The sequence below is a fragment of the Cajanus cajan genome, chromosome 7 (assembly GCF_000230855.2).
Source record: "Cajanus cajan strain Asha chromosome 7, NIPB_CcT2T_4, whole genome shotgun sequence".
NCBI classification, from domain to species: domain Eukaryota; kingdom Viridiplantae; phylum Streptophyta; class Magnoliopsida; order Fabales; family Fabaceae; genus Cajanus; species Cajanus cajan.
Window position 1 is genome coordinate 10,123,595 of NC_138523.1, and position 16,657 is coordinate 10,140,251.

The 16,657-nt window shown below is 45.7% G+C and overlaps 3 protein-coding genes across 3 annotated transcripts; all 3 read right to left on the bottom strand.

Annotated features, from left to right (window-relative positions):
• Positions 1–10,204: 10,204 nt before the first annotated feature.
• Positions 10,205–10,591, bottom strand: LOC145949808 (uncharacterized). Its single transcript, XM_083060696.1, has one exon. It carries the CDS (start codon positions 10,589–10,591, stop codon positions 10,205–10,207), a length of 387 nt encoding a protein of 128 aa, XP_082916822.1.
• A 599-nt stretch (positions 10,592–11,190) lies between these two features.
• On the bottom strand, positions 11,191–11,763 carry LOC145949809 (uncharacterized). Its single transcript, XM_083060697.1, has one exon. It carries the CDS (start codon positions 11,761–11,763, stop codon positions 11,191–11,193), a length of 573 nt encoding a protein of 190 aa, XP_082916823.1.
• A 798-nt stretch (positions 11,764–12,561) lies between these two features.
• LOC109800524 (uncharacterized) lies at positions 12,562–14,256 on the bottom strand. Its single transcript, XM_020361304.2, has one exon. The coding sequence runs from the start codon at positions 14,254–14,256 to the stop codon at positions 12,562–12,564; it is 1,695 nt and encodes a 564-aa protein (XP_020216893.1).
• Positions 14,257–16,657: the final 2,401 nt, after the last annotated feature.

Genomic DNA, 16,657 nt, shown 5'->3' on the forward strand with positions numbered 1-16,657 from the left:
ATGTTGAATCTAATGTTGAATTTGTGTTATATAAGTTGTTTAGAATCATTTCCATGTTTTGGATTTCAATTTTTAAACTTGCGGATGAGTTGATGAGGCATGAGATCCAAAAATGGTGAAGTTGTATGTAGGGTCAACACAATTTCTCTAGGCCAATTTTTCATGGCCAAAAAAATTGGGGTAGAGACCATTCTAAAACCAATTTGAATGGGTCAAATTTCCTTGACTAGACAAAATTGGGATAGATTTACCTGAAGGGTATTTCAAGTCAATTATTTTAGTGGTCGGGTGAAAATAGGGAAAAAATCATTTTGAAGTCAAATTGGTTGGTCCAAATTAATTTGGCTAAAATTTTAGGGACTTACAAGATGTTTATGATTTTATCCATCAAGTTGCAAGTTGCAAGTTGACTAACTATGGAGCTATATAATATTATATCTTTTATGATTGATAAATACTATTGTAGGATGTTGAAGCTAAGTATGTTGAGTTGCATAAGTTGAATTGAATAATATTCCAAGTGTTGTATAAATTGTGTTGAATAAGTAGAGATCTTCTCTTAAGTTGAGCTATGTTTTGAAGTGTATGATACATGTTGTTGAGATGTGTTGTGAACTTAGGACTAGAGGAGAGAGTGTTTGTTTTGAAAGTTGAAATATCCCATTGTGTGACTATATGTTGTGGTGCTCTAAGAGTCTATTGTTGAAAACCCTTCTTGAGATAGTTGACCCTTAAAATGGAGTGTTGTATCTCCTATACTGGTTTAGAAGTCACCAAATTGAATATGGTATCAAGTCAAGGGATAAAGCCCTTAACTAATTGTTGGAAAAGTGCATAGAATTTAGAGGGTAGTCAATAGGTTAATTCCATATAAGCTTAGTTGATGCATACTAATATCATGTTATACCCACATCCAAGTTGTTCTATTCCTTATAGTAATACTGGACTTTCCTAGTCTAAGTTGGAGATTTCTTTGGGTAGAAACCCAGTTTGACCCTAGATGAGAGGCATTTAAGATTTTCATTTAGAATTGAGTCTCATAATTTCATTTCTTCAAAAATTTAGAGAGAGGAATTCTTGAGAAAAAGTGTTTTGGTCCATGAGTCTCGTATTTTTCTCAATCTTCTCTTATAGAGTGATTCTTCTCCGCTAATCCCATGTAAATTGTGTTGTTTATGGATTCAAGTTTGTAGGAGCTTGAATTGTGTGGTTGTGAATTCGTATGAAGTTGCTTCCTTTTTTCCCCCTTTTCTTCATCTTTGATTTGATCTTGAGATAAGGGAAGTTAGATGAGATCTTTGATGATTGTTGAATTTGTATGCTGATGGATTTCTCCTTAATTCGTGTTGCTTAGATGATAAATGTTGGGAATGTTTTTGGCATGTAGGCATGGTTTTGAAAATTGTGTTGATTAACTTAAGACTAAAGGAGAGACTATTTTGAAAGTATATCTCATTGTGCGGATATTGTATAAAAAAATTTATGAAACCCTTATTGAGTAAAGTATAAATCGAAAGTTAACCTTTATCGGAAAGTTAACCCTTGAAGAGGATAGATGAGTCTTCTTTAGGACCCTAGTTGGTACCATGTGGGAAAGGTTGAGACACATGTGTATAAAACGACCAATTGAGTAAAGTATGAAATCGAAAACTTAATTCCTAACTAAGTATTAGAGAAGCGTAGTATTTGGAGGATAGTCGGTCGACTAATTCCATAGGAGGGTTAGTTGAGCTAGCTAATGTCATAGTAGGTTCATACTCAAGTTATTTTACCCTGATAATAGTACTAGACTTCCTTATTTAAGCGATGACATCCAAGAAACTATTATGTGTTATGGATTGATATCCAAATTTGGTTGTTGACCTAGTTGGATTGAAAAGGTCTCCTGTGTTGTTGGTTCAATAGGGGTCAAACCACTTAGACTACTCACATGTATTGTATGAGATCACCTAGTTGAAATGCATAACAACACATATAGTTGTTGTGTTGTGCATATAATATGTTGCTTAAACTGTTTTGTTCATAGGCAATATTGATCTATAATGAAATATATTGATGTGTTGAGTTATGAGGTATTTATATGTGTTGCCTGTGTTGACCTTGGATTTCTATATATTATGAAAACCATTATGGCGGATGGTGGGAGAACATCGTTTTAGTGTTACTATTTTGTAGTACTTTGTATAGAAGTTGTTTGACTGACAACTTAAAATTGTATAGTTTACTTTTATTGAATTACTATATATATTACACATACTTATGAAATTGTTTTACCTTTATATGCATGATATAGAGTACATAATTGACGTATATGTATATATATAATTTTAAGTTATTAATTATTTTTTCCATTGTGAGTCATTTGACATTAAATGTAAAGATCATGACGAGTCATTACAAAATATTGAATTTTAAATAAGTGTCTAGACCCAATTTTAAAAAATATTGTGTATGCCTAAAGAAAAGAAAAGAAAAACTCCAAGAACCCTTACCCACACATAACATATTTAGTGACAATAGATTCCATATTTCCCTTATAATCACAAATTTCAAATAATGAGCCAAAAAAACATTCACCAAAATTAGAAAGTCAGAAACTTACCTCTTATCTGTCTTGCAAGCCAATTTCAATGGACAGGATGAAATGCTCTTGTACCGGGAGGACCCTATCGGTCACGTTGACCAACATGTGTCGTTCCGTCAGACACCCATGCGAACTGGACCATACCCAAGGCTGACGTTAGCATCGGCTCGGCTTATAGCCGAAGGCCGAGATTAGTCAATTGGCACATGTCGGCTCGGCTGAAGGCCGATGCAAACAACATGATGCATCCCTGCATACTACGTATCGGCTCGGCCCAATGCCGATCCGATAGGATTACCAAGTAAACATTTATCGGCCCGGTCAACAGCCGAAGACATGCAACCTTCCAAGCATTAGCCTGTCGGCTCGGCAATGTGCCGATAGGTTAAACGGGTTATAGTACAAATCACAGTTAACAAGGACAAGTGCATAATTAAGACATGATTAGCTGAATAGCATCGTATTACCTAATTTGGTAAAGATTAGAATAGGCCCACCACGTTCAGGCCCATGTCAGGTATTATAAATAGGTCACACGTAACGAGGTACGTTACTGTTCATTAATTACACGAGAATATCGTGCTTGTCCTAACTTGAGCGTCGGAGTGCCTTTTGCAGGTACCTCCCCCCTTTGAAGAGTCCGTTTGAAGCATCCGTTCGACCCTTCTCACTAAGAAGACTACGAGTGTACCCTCAGGCAAGTATAGCTCTTCTGCTAAGATCGTCACCTTTGACGTTGTTTTTACTCGAGCCTCTTCATGTGTGCACAGGGTTCACTTCCTAAAGTTCAATCTCTAAAAGGTCCAAGAGATAAAGTGTGCTCAAGTTATTTTTTTTCATTTCTTTTCCCCCATCCAAACAAAAGATAAAGTGTGCTTAACTTAAAAACTTTATTCAGATCAACGATATATTACTATATTAGTGAAAACAATTGTAAAAAGACACAATTTATAATTAAAAATAATTATATTTTTTTATTATCCAAACAATTATTCTCCCGATAAGTATTATAAGTATAATTTTGAAAAAATAGGTGATCTTTTTTATAAGATATTTTATAATTTTTATAAAATATTAATTTTATTTTTCATCTTTTACTTTATTAAAAATTATAAAAATGTGTTTTTGTTGTTGGAAATAAAAAAGAATTTAATAAATAAACATCATTTCATATATTCACCTTTTTTAATAAAAATTTAATGATAAACAAGAAGAATAATATTGATATATTATAGTTAAATAAATAAACATTTTTTTTAAATTTAAATATTTTACATTCACAAAAATTAGAATTCTACTTTTTACAGCTAGAATGAGTTTCTCATCACTTCTATTAATCCAAGTTAGTAATGAAATAACTTATTACCTTAACCCTTTCAATGTAGATTTGTTTGTCATTTAATGTCAATATTTAAATCGAGTGAACCCCATTTTTCTTTTCTTGGTCTAATTCCTCTAACCATGTGGATGATTGCGCCGATGACGAGACTTGGATAACAAATTTGGGAATGTCAAATTAATTTTTTTTATATATTTTTTATTAATTAAAAAATAATAGAATTTTTTATTTTCTTTATTTAAGTTTTTTAGTTTTACTATAATTAATGATATATATTGTTCTTGTGTTAGGATACACACTCCAATTATCCTAGCTGCGATAGGACGTCTCGGGTCTCGATCTTCTCGTCTTTATCCGAGTAGTCCGGAGCAAGGTGGGGGGTGCCTGCAAAGACACTCCGATGCTCAAGTTAGTGCTCGGCGTAATAAATGCGGTAGTTGAAAGTTAGTTACATACCTCGAAGGGGGTCTATTTATAGTGTTCCTTATTGGGCCGTGATTAGGAACTGGGCCCCGAAAAATTAGGGGGCTAATCCGGCTCATTACTCGAATTAATCCTTTCATAATCATACTGGTGGAGTCCCGTGGATGGACCGAGCAAGCCGACCCCTTCTATTTCGTGAGGGATCGGTTTGCTCGGGTATAAGGTTCGATTATTTTTGGATTCGGGTTTTCGGTCGGGTCGATTTCGGCATCGAACCAACACGGTCGATTTGGTCGGGTCAGCCTCGGGCCCATACGGTATACAACCCCCACAGCGTTGAGGATGTCAAAGACGAAGACAGTTTAAGAGTATTAGATACTGTGCTTTGACTCGGAGGGATGGGTATTGAGTCTTTGATGGTATGAGGTACCGACTAATGAGGTCTCTACTGAGACCCCGGTGGGGCAGATGTATCTGACCACTAGGCGGGGTTTTAAGCCGGGATGTTGACCGGAGGGGTTTATCCCGAGGCCTTGAGTGTTGGGGACCATCGTCGAGGGCTCGACGATTGTAGGCGTGGTCAGTCGAGGCGTTGATTGGGGGGCTATGCCGAGACCTTGAGCATTGGTGAATAAGCGCCGAGGCCTCGGTAATCGGTGGGATATATACCGAGACCTTAAGTATTGGTGGATAAGCGCCGAGGCCTCGGTATTTGGTAGGGTATATACCGAGACCTTGAGTATTGGTGGATAAGCGCCAAGGCCTCAGTATTTGGTAGGGTATATACCGAGACCTTGAGTATTGGTGGATAAGCGCCGAGGCCTCGGTAATTGGTGGGATATATACCGAGACCTTGATTGTTGGGGGTCAACGCCGAGGCCTCGGTAAAAGTAGGGGTTTACACCGAGACCTTGAGTATTGGGTGTCAGTGATGAGACCTCGGTAATTGGTGGGATATATACCGAGACCTTTAATGTTTGGATTTCATGCCAGGGTCTTGGTCGGGTTGGGCCGAGGCCGAGACGTTGGATGAACGATACCTTCCCCGAGGTCTAAGGTGAGTGGGACCTGCCACGCTGGCCCTAGCGGTTACAAGTGCAACGGTTATTAAATTTGGACCGTTGGATGAGACAGATCGAACGGTCGTGACCCGGGCACGTCTCTTCACCTCCCCCATTTACCTTGCCTATAAATAGGGGGGTGGGTGTGAGAGAATTTACTTGCCGTAATTTCTCTGAGCTCTCTCGAAATTAAAGAATTTCGAGCATACCGATCAAGGTAATTTTTGTATTATTTATTTTTAGTAATAAATGGAGAAGGACTATTGCTCGGTTAGGAGTTGGACGTCGTCGGACGCGTCGGGCGCTGAGTCAGACAAGGAGGGGTTGGGTTCAAGCGAGATATCTAGGTTGCCTTCACTACAATGTGAAGTGGTTTTCCCTTCCGATCACCCCAAACAGGAGGATAGTGGGGATGATGTGGTCGAAGTAATGGCCCCGACGTCTTTGGCTGTGGCTTTGGCGCAGGCCACCGAGGTAGATGCGAGAAGCTTAGGTCGAATCGGTCAGTCGAAAATAAATATCGAGGTGGTTCAGGCCGAGGGCAAAGAGGATGAGTTGGAGTTTGTTGGTGATATACGAGGCAAAGGCGTCGTCGGCTCGAGTACTCAGCCCAAGGCAAAGATCGACTACGGCACGGTGGAGATGTCGGGGTATGAATGGGTCGACAGAGAAGTTGGCATCTACTTCTCTAAGCTGTCCGACCAAGGACTATTGGATACATTCGTGTCTTTGGAAAATTACTTCGGGAGTGGGGAGGATCAATTTCCACTACTTGCCGAGGCGTGCGTGGACGACGGGCCGGACACTGACTTCATTTTTTTGGAGCCGGGGCCCGACGAAGACGACTACTTTTACGCTTATATGTGTTGGTTTCAAGACCTCGGCATTCAGCTTCCCTTTGATGATTTTCAAATGGGGGTACTCCGAGTGCTCAACGTGGCCCCGACTCAGTTGCATCCGAATGCTTGGGCCGCGATGCAGGCGTTTCGGAATCTATGCCTAAGCTTGGGTCTCACTCCCCGACCCCTAGCTTTCCTTTACTGTTATACTTGTCGCCCGAGCAAGCCTGTGAAATGGGTGTCATTGGCTCGAGAGTCGAAGCATGGGTTCCTTCGGGCCTTTACCTCTTCTTATAAAGGTTTTAAGAGTGGCTTCTTTAGGGTTCGATGGGGGTCGGATATGAAGGATTGTTTTTATGATCGAGAAGGCATCCCCTTGTTCCCCTTTTACTGGACGAAGCGTCCGACGCGTTACGAGGCGATGTGATGGAACTAGTTGAAGGAGATTGAAGTTCCTTCAATGATTCCATGCTTAGGACCGAAAATGCTCTTGAGTTGACACCTTCAAAGACACATAGAAGCTCCACGAAGTGTTCTTCATGGAGTAGAAGCCTTGAAGAGATTCGGTTCTCCTTAGCTTGTTGTAGAAGCTTAAGGAACCTAGGCAAGGTTTGAAACCTTTGGTGAAACCTTAGAGAAGAAATTCTCCACGGTTTTGAGAGACTCTTGATGAGAGAAATCTGAAGTTTATTTCTCAATTTTGTCAAAAGTGAGTACAAGAGAGGTAATTACAAATATATAGGGTAGAGGTAGCTTCTAGGAGAAGCTAACCTTAACCATGGTTCACTAGGAACCATGGTAAGGTAAGCTTAACTTCCCACGGTTTAGCAAGCTTGTAGGAGAAGCTAACATTGACCATGGTTCACTTAAGAACCATGGTAAGGTAGGCTTAACCTACTAAGGTTTAGAAGCTTGCAAGGCAAGCTTCAAACCTTGAAGAGGAGACAAGCAATTTCGGCCATGAACAAAGGAAGAAGGCTAGGCGGCCTTGGGTCCTTTTTGCTCCATGAATTAATTCAAAAATCCTTGATTTGGTTTAGTTAGGTTCATCATATGATGATGAGACCTAGCTAAATCAAATCTATGAAAAATTAGGAGCAAAATGAGTCCAATATGCAAAATTTTGCCTAGGCCCAGTTCTGACCCAATTACTGGTCACACCCTCAAGCATTGCTAAATGCCACCCTTTTTTCCCTACTGAAAAAAATACAAAATGAATGTATCAACTAAGGAGGTTAAATGGAGCTAAACTCTCCAAGTAGCCTACCTTAAAAACAATATACAAACACTAGGAAAAAGCAAGTAAAGTGCCTCACAAATACATAGGCAAAAATAACCTATACAAAGGAACTATGTACAAAATATATGAAAAAGGTCTTTAAGATCATCCCATTCCTCTTGCCTGTCCGAGGCCTTTTAGACATTTTAAAAACATCTCATTTTGAGATGGCTTTGCTAGGTATGTGCTTTAGGCTTCGGTAGTTTAACAGTGTGTTGAATTGATGTTAAAATTTGTTTTTGTAGGATTAATGGCCGGAGGCAAGCTAGATGTGACCGCCATGCTCGCCAAGAGGGCGAAAGAAGCGAAGGCCAGTGGACAAGTGTCGCCGGCGAGGTCGGCCCTCATGATGCAAAGGGATCAGCCTGCTCACGTATTAATCCCCATAGGTGAGTCGAAGAAGAAGGGTAGCACCTCTCGGGTGCGAGCGGCCGAGCAAAATATAGAGCCAGAACGTCCGAGCTCCTCTTCAAAGCGGGCGAAGCAATTGTCTTTGGAGCAGTCCGGCTGCGGTGCCTTCGCCATTCCGGTCGTCGTCGCCGGGTCAAACTTCCTTGTTCCGGAGGTGCAGACCGAGAACTTGGTCAGCCTAGACCTCACAACCGAGGGAGGGTTGCAATACCTGGAAAGCATGACGACGGAGGCCGAGTATAAGCTGTTCTGTGAGCTGGATGCTCGGACCTCCCTGGTGGCTAAGCATGTTATGATGAGGCATGTCGTCTCCGAGTCGAGGCTCCACGGCCGACTCAAGGAGGCCGAGGCCACGGTGAGAGAAGCATTGGCTACAAATGCCAAGGTGACAGCTTTGGCTGACGATCTGAAGAAGGCCGCCGACACCCACCGAAGAGAGGTCGACGACCTGAAGTTGGCCGTTCAGAAGTTGAAGGCCGAGGCTTCCAGTTATGAGAGCGAAATTGCTCGGCTGAAGGAGGAAGCTGCTAAGTTCGAGGCCGAGGCCACCGACAAGATTCTAGAGCAGCACGATGCGGGGTTTAGGCATGCCGTCCAACAAGCGTACCACTACTGCGAGGTCCCGGCTGATTTTAACTTCGATGTTAGTCGGGACTTTTATGGGGGGAAATTCATAAGTTACGCTGAATTCACTCAAGGGGCCGAGCCGGATGCCGAGGCCCCCGGTCGAGGTATTTCTACCCAACCTTCAGTGCCACCAACCGAGGAGGAGGACGATCCGATCATTGATGTGGTCGGCCAAGGGGATCCAGAGAGTTCAGCTGCGGTGTAGTGGGTCGGGACTTAGCATTTTTTTCTTTCTTTGTAATTGGGCTGTTAGTGCCTTTTTTGTAATTTTGGCCGTTGGCACCGGTAGTTTATGATTTTTTTTGTAAGTAGCCGGATTGGTCGGCCATACTTTAATGAATTTTACCTTCTGCGTTTGTTTTTGGCTTGTTTATTTCGCAACGTGAAAGTAAAGCGACTTGTGTGCTTAGCCAAGGGGGCTAATCCGGCTCATTACTCAAATTAATCCTTTCGTAATGATACTGGTGGAGTCCCGTGGATGGACCGAGCAAGCCGACCCCGAAACCTGTAGGCTCGACTGCACCGTTTTAGTGATCGGCCGAGAGTTGCTCGGCGTCGGTGTGCGGCGTAGTGCTCGGCCTAGGTACATCCTTAGCCGAGGAGGGTGCTCAGGAGGGAAACCTGTAGGCTCGATTGCACCGTTTTAGTGATCGGCCGAGAGTTGATCGGCGTCGGTGCGCGGCGTAGTGCTCAGCCTAGGTACATCCTTAGCCGAGGAGGGTGCTCGGGAGGGAAACTTGTAGGCTCGATTGCACCGTTTTAGTGATCAGCCGAGAGTTGCTCGGCGTCGGTGCGCGGCGTAGTGCTCAGCCTAGGTACATCCTTAGCCGAGGAGGGTGCTCGAGAGGGAAACCTGTAGGCTCGATTGCACCATTTTAGTGATCAGCCGAGAGTTGCTCGGCGTCGGTGCGCGGCGTAGTGCTCAGCCTAGGTACATCCTTAGCCGAGGAGGGTGCTCGAGAGGGAAACCTGTAGGCTCGATTGCACCATTTTAGTGATGGCCGAGAGTTGCTCGGCGTCGGTGCGCGACGTAGTGCTCGGCCTAGGTACATCCTTAGTTGAGGAGGGTGCTCGGGAGGGAAACCTGTAGGCTCGATTGCACCGTTTTAGTGATCGGCCGAGAGTTGCTCGGCGTCGGTGCGCGGCGTAGTGCTCAGCCTAGGTACATCCTTAGCCGAGGAGGGTGCTCGAGAGGGAAACCTGTAGGCTCGATTGCACCGTTTTAGTGATCAGCCGAGAGTTGCTCGGCGTCGGTGCGCGGCGTAGTGCTCAGCCTAGGTACATCCTTAGCCGAGGAGGGTGCTCGAGAGGGAAACCTGTAGGCTCGATTGCACCATTTTAGTGATGGCTGAGAGTTGCTCGGCGTCGGTGCGCGACGTAGTGCTCGGCCTAGGTACATCCTTAGTTGAGGAGGGTGCTCGGGAGGGAAACCTGTAGGCTCGATTGCACCGTTTTAGTGATCGGCCGAGAGTTGCTCGGCGTCGGTGCGCAGCGTAGTGCTCGGCCTAAAACACAATAAAAACGCAAACAATATGAAATTTTTAAACTTTTATTATTGAAGTGCCTCGTTAAAAACCTTGCTCACCCAAAACCCTCCTTAGGGAAAAAAGAGTCGGCCAAAGAAAAGAGTGCACCGTTACATCAGCTGTAATACATTTTCAGATGAGAGGAGTTCCAGGTTCTCGGAATTGGTTCTCCCGATAGGTGCTCCAGCTTGTACGCTCCGTTGTTCAAGTTGTGTCGGATTCGGAAAGGACCGTCCCAGTTTGGGGCGAGTTTTCCATGTCTCGGATCTTTCCTTGCCTCGCCTGTGGCTCTCCAAACAAGATCGCCCTTGCGGAATTCTCTAGGTTTCACCTTGCTGTCAAATCTCCTTTTGTAACGTTGCTTGGTGGCCTCGGCCACGACTTGTGCCCTGTCTCGAACGCCTTCCACGGTGTCCAGGTTTACACGGAGCTCGGCTTCGTTGTTCGACTCGTCGTAGTGGGCTCGGCGGAACGAGGGTTTCCCGATTTCCACTGGGGTCATTGCGTCAGATCCGTAGACTAGGCGAAAAGGAGTTTCTTGTGTAGTCGACTGGGGCGTGCATCAGTAGGCCCATAGTACCTCGGGTAACTGGTCGGCCCATGCCCCCTTTGCTTCTCCAAGGCGTTTCTTCAACTCAGCTAAGATGACTTTATTACCCGACTCGGCCTGACCGTTCGTCTGCGGGTGTTCGACCGATGTGACCTTGTGCTGTACTCCCAGGCCGTTTAGGAACTCATTGAGTTTCTGGTCGGTAAATTGAAGGCCGTTGTCGGTCACCAGGGTGTGTGGGACACCGAATCGGGTGATGATATTCCTCCATAGAAACTTCTGGACTTGATGAGCCGAGATACATGCCAGGGGCTCGGCTTCGATCCATTTGGTGAATAGATCCACGACGACGATGAGGAACTTGCATTGTCCCTTGGCAACTGGGAAGGGTCCGAGTATGTCGGCCCCCAAGTGGCGAATGGCCATGCTGGAGGAAAGGAATGTAGCTGCTCGGCCGGTTGATGAATCAAGTTGCCATGTCTCTGACATGGTTGGCATCTCTTTACGAATGTTGCGCAGTCGGTGTTCATGGTCGGCCAATAGTAGCCGACTCATAAGAGTTTGGAGACGGTCGTCCTCGCTCTCGAGTGCATTTCGCATATACCCTCGTGTACTTCTCTCGTCACGTAGTCAGCCTCGGCGGGGTTTAGGCACTTGAGTAACGGGGTAGAGAACCCGCGTTTGTACAACTGGTCAGCGATGACAACGTATCTACTGGCTTGGGTTCTTAGCCGTTTGGCCTCGGTCGGATCGTTCGGCGTGATTCCACTTATGAGAAACGTTTTGATTTCGGCTCGCCAGTCTTGGGTGTCGTCCTTATCGGCAAGGTCAGCATTGACATTTGCGACCACTTCTGCATCGACACTAGGGTGGTCGATCTCTTGCTGAATGATCATTCTCAAATGGCCTGGTTTTTTAGTCGCGGCCAATCTAGCCAACTGATCGGCTCGGGCGTTGTCCTCGCGTGGGATGTGCTCGACCAACACCTCCTGAAAGTTCGTCTTCAACTTTTGATAGGCATGATAGTACTTCATCATATTGTGGTCTTTTACTTGGAAATTGTCGTCGACCTGCTCGGCCACAACTTTGGAGTCGGTCAAACATTTGACTCTCGAGGCACCCATGTCTTCGGCTAGTCTCAGTCCGGCCAGTAGGGCTTCATACTCGGCTTGGTTGTTGGAAGCCTTGAACCGAAAGCGGAGGGATTGTTCCAAAACTATCCCTTTGGGTCCCTCCAGAATTACACATGCTCCGCTTCCTCGGCAATTTGACGAACCATCCACGTGGAGGGTCCACCATTGCTCCTCGAAATGACCGTGGGGGTGGAGCTCGTTCACAAAATCGACCAGACACTAAGCTTTGATCGGTCCTCTCGGTTTGAAGGTTATGTCAAATTGTGAGAGCTCCACCGACCAGGCCATCATTCTTCCGGCGAGCTCAGGCTTGCCTAAGACTTTTGAGATCGGACAGTCGGTGTGAACGACTACTCGATGGCTCTGGAAATAATGTCGTAGGCGTCGGGAAGTGTGTACTAGGCCAAGTGCCACCTTTTCGATCAACTGGTATCGGGTTTCGGAATCTTGTAGGAGTAGGCTGACAAAATATATGGGAGCTTGGGTGCCTTCTTTTTCTTGCACTATAACCGAGCTGATCGCCTCTTCGGAAACGGCCAAATACACGAGTAGTGGGTTTAGAGGATCTGGTCTCGTGAGGATCGGCGGCGTCGCTAAGGTCGCTTTCAATGTTACAAAGGCTTCTTTGCACGTTTCGTTCCACGAGAATGTCGAAGCCTTGCGTAAGAGCTTCGTCATCGGACTGATCTTGTCGGCCAAACGGGGGAGGAATCGGGACAGCGCAACCAATCTTCCTGACAGTCGCTGTAATTCTTTGAGGTTGCTCGGGCTTCGCACGTCCAACACGGCCTAGCACTTGTCTCGGTTTGCCTCTATCCCCATTTCCGAAAGCATAAACCCTAGGAACTTGCCCCCCTTGACTCCGAAGGTGCACTTCTCGGGGTTGAGTCTCATGTTGTGCTTGCATAGTTCATCGAAGATTTCGGCTAGGTCGGCCACATGATCGGCCACGGAATCGGACTTCACCACCATGTCGTCCACATAAATCTCAATGTTTCGGCCGATTTGACCTCGAAACACTTTGTCCATTAACCTTTGGTAGGTGGCCTCGGCGTTCTTCAATCCAAACGGCATGACTCGGTAACAAAAGTTGGCGTTCTCAATGATGAACGCCATCTTCTCCTCGTCGGCCGAGTGCATCTTTATCTGGTTGTAACCGGAATAGGCGTCGAGGAAGCTAAATATGGAGTGTCCGGAGGCAGCATCAACAAGTCGGTCGATGCAAGGCAGTGGATAGGCGTCCTTGGGACAGGCCTTGTTGAGGTCGGTGTAGTCGGTGCACATTCTCCACTTTCCGCTCGACTTTTTGACCAGAACCACGTTAGCTAGCCAGGTGGTGTAGGTGACTTCCCTTATGAATCCAGCCTGTAACAATTTTTTCACCTCGGCATCGGCCGCTTTCCTCTTCTCGTCGCCCATCTTTCTTTTCTTCTGTGCGACTGGTCGGGCGTCTCGACATACGGCTAGTCGGTGACACAGGAATTTAGGATCGATCCCCGGCATGTCAGACGCCGTCCACGCGAACAGATCTTTGTTATCTCGAACCGTTCGTTTCACCTGGTTCGAATCGTCTTTATTCAGCTGAGATCCCATATGGGTGACCTGCTCGAGGGTCCGTCCGAGTTCAAAAGAAACGAGGTCTTCGGCCGGTTCGATTCGCTCTTCTTCACCTAGGCGAGGGTCGAGGTCCAGACCTTTCGTCATCTCCTGTCTTATTACGTTAACACCTTTCGCCGTCGACGGGGGGTCGGCGATGGGTTGGACCTTTAGACTGGAGAGATAACATTCTCTTGCCGTTTTCTGATCGGCGTGAACGGTTATTACCTGCCCATCTCTCGACGGGAACTTCATGCATAGGTGAGGGGTCAACACGATGGCTTGCAGCGCGTTGATGGAGGGTCGGCCGAGTAAGATATTGTAAGATGTACTCGCATGCACCACGATGTAACGGATTTTTATCTCTCGGGAAGACTCTTGGTCGAAACCAAAGCGGGTGTACAGGTCAATGCATCCTCTCGTCATCACTCTTTCGCCGGCGAATCCTACTAGTGGCTCGTGATACGGTTCTAGGCTCTCTTCCAGAATTCCCAGCTGCACGAAAGTGTTCCAGTACAAGATATCAGCCGAGCTTCCCTGGTCGACCAATGTTTTCTTTACAATGCAGTTGTGCATCTCGACCGAAATCACCATGGGGTCGTCTTGGACGGGATCGGCACCACGGAAATCCCGGTCGGAAAAGGTGATAGGTGGCATTATCGGCAGTCTCGGTTGATTCACACTGTTCACTGATCGGACTGCGCGAAGGTGTCGCCTTCGTGCGGAAGAGGTGGAGCCGCCCCCGGCGAAGCCTCCGGCTATTGTGTTGATCACCTTCCGTGGTCGGTCACTGCCTTCCCTGGAATGCCGTGACCGATCTTGCCTCTCCACTGAACAGGATCGGCGACGTCGATCTCTCGGTTGGCGAGCTTGAGAGTGGTGGTCCATTTCCCTTGACTGATGGCCCTGGGGTTTGACAAAGCCTCTGAGGTGGCCCTATTTGATAAGGTCCTCAAGCTTGTCTTTTAGAGCTGAGCATTCTTCCGTCGAGTGTCCCCTGTTTCGGTGGAATCGACACGTCTTGGCTTTGTCGACCCTAGGGGGTGTGTTCGCCCGTTTCGGCATCACAAGGATCTCCGATGCGAGGGCCTGCTCCATCACCTTTGCCCTACTCGCATTAAGGGGAGTATACACTGTGTAGCGTGGTCCTCTTGGGGGGCGAGCGTTCGAAGGCTCGGCATTAGTCTTTTTCATCGGATCTCGGCCGGGTTCCTTCCTGCCATAGCCTTCCTTAGCCCTAGCCTGGTTTCGGGTCTCCGCAAGCTCCTCCATTTGCATATACTTCTCGGCTCGGCGCCGGAGATCATTCATATCGACTGGAGGCTTCTTGCACAAGCTATTCACGAAAGGCCCCGGCCTGAGGGCAGTGCTTAGCCGATCCATTGCCACGGCCGGGTTGAGGTCGCCGATGTCCATGGCGATTTTGCTGAATCGGTCCATAAAACTTCTCAAATTTTCTTTCTTCTCTTGATGAACCCCCGCTAAGGCTAGCGAGGTCGTCTTGTACGGTTTACTCGTCGCGAATTGGAGGGTGAATTGGGATGACAACTCGTTAAACGAGTCGATAGAAGAGCTCGGCAACCTCGTGAACCAACTCAGGGCCCTTCCTTTCAACGACGTGGGAAATATTCGGCATAAAGCAGAGTCGTCTTGAGTAGAGAGGGTTGCTTGTGTTAGGAAAACGTTCAAGTGCTCTTCGGGTCGGTCGACCCATCATACTTCTCGATCGGCAAGTTTTTCCAGTGGTCTAACAAGGTTGCTTCCATTATCCTTCGGGAGAAAGGATGCCTTAGTGAGTGAGTGGTGGTGTCGGCCTTGTTGCCTATCAAAGAGGTTATCGGTGTGCGAGTAAATTGGTCGGTCGGAGCATGATAGGCTGACTCCTCCAAAAGAGTCGGGGTAGTCGGCACGTAGGTTTGGTTCAGATTTCGGAGTTCGGCGTTTTGTCGACGCAGTTCAGCCAACTCCTTGGCGTCGGCCTCTCTCTGTCTTCGTATCGCTGCCATTTCCTCGCGCAACGCGCGAAATTCATTTTGGAGATCGGGTTGGGCTTGGTCGGCATCGGGCCGTACCTCTTGTATCACAGGCTCCGGTTGGGTTTGGGGCATTCCGTACGGATATCGTTCTTGGCCAGCCATAACGGGATTGTTCTCGGGATTAGGGATCAGTTGAGTCGATGTTGAAGGTCCTTTGCGGGTTACTACCATGTCTCGGTCTCAGTCGTAGAGTTCTAAGGGGCTGAAAACGTCTCTTCGGCCCCACGGTGGGTGCCAAATGTTCCTGTGTTAGGATACACACTCCAATTATCCTAGCTGCGATGGGTCGTTTCGGGTCTCGATCTTCTCGTCTTTATCCGAGTAGTCCGGAGCAAGGTGGGGGGTGCCTGCAAAGACACTCCGATGCTCAAGTCAGTGCTCGGCGTAATAAATGCGGTAGTTGAAAGTTAGTTATATACCTCGAAGGGGGTCTATTTATAGTGTTCCTTATTGGGCCGTGATTAGGAACTGTACCCCGAAAAATTAGGGGGCTAATCTGGCTCATTACTCGAATTAATCCTTTCGTAATCATACTGGTGGAGTCCCGTGGATGGACCGAGCAAGCCGACCCCTTCTATTTCGTGAGAGATCGGTTTGCTCGGGTATAAGGTTCGATTATTTTTGGATTCGGGTTTTCGGTCGATTTGGTCGGGTCGGTTTCGGCATCGAACCAGCACGGTCGATTCGGTCCGGCCTCGGGTCCATACGGTGTATATATATATATATATATGAGTATATATAAAAAACATTTAGAAAAGTTTGGGGAGTAGTGAATCACATCTTTCGTGTAAGGACCAAAAGCTTTAAATACGTCATTATCTTAAGTTTTTTTTTTCTCGATTTTAATTTTAGTTACTATATTTTATACATGTAATTCAGTTCCTATAACTTTAAAACCGCTACAAATTAGTCTATGTTGTAAGCACCGAAAATAAAATGTAATCTTGAAAACGATCAATTCTTAATAAATTTAAAATTATATGAACTTAGAAACCAAACCTCAAGTAAAATAACTAGATCAAATATTAAAAAATATTATAAAGATTAAAAACATTTTTAAAATTTAAACTTTTAATGATGAAGAATGATCGTCATATCCAAAAAAACAATCTGAGTATAATTACACGTTATTTTAATCTAACAAACTTTGGTGATAGTACTTCTTCTGTCTTTTATATAAAGAAAAAACAATTGTCTTTTAGATAAATAACAAACAAGTACTTTTTCTTTTCTAATTATAAGAAATATAAATC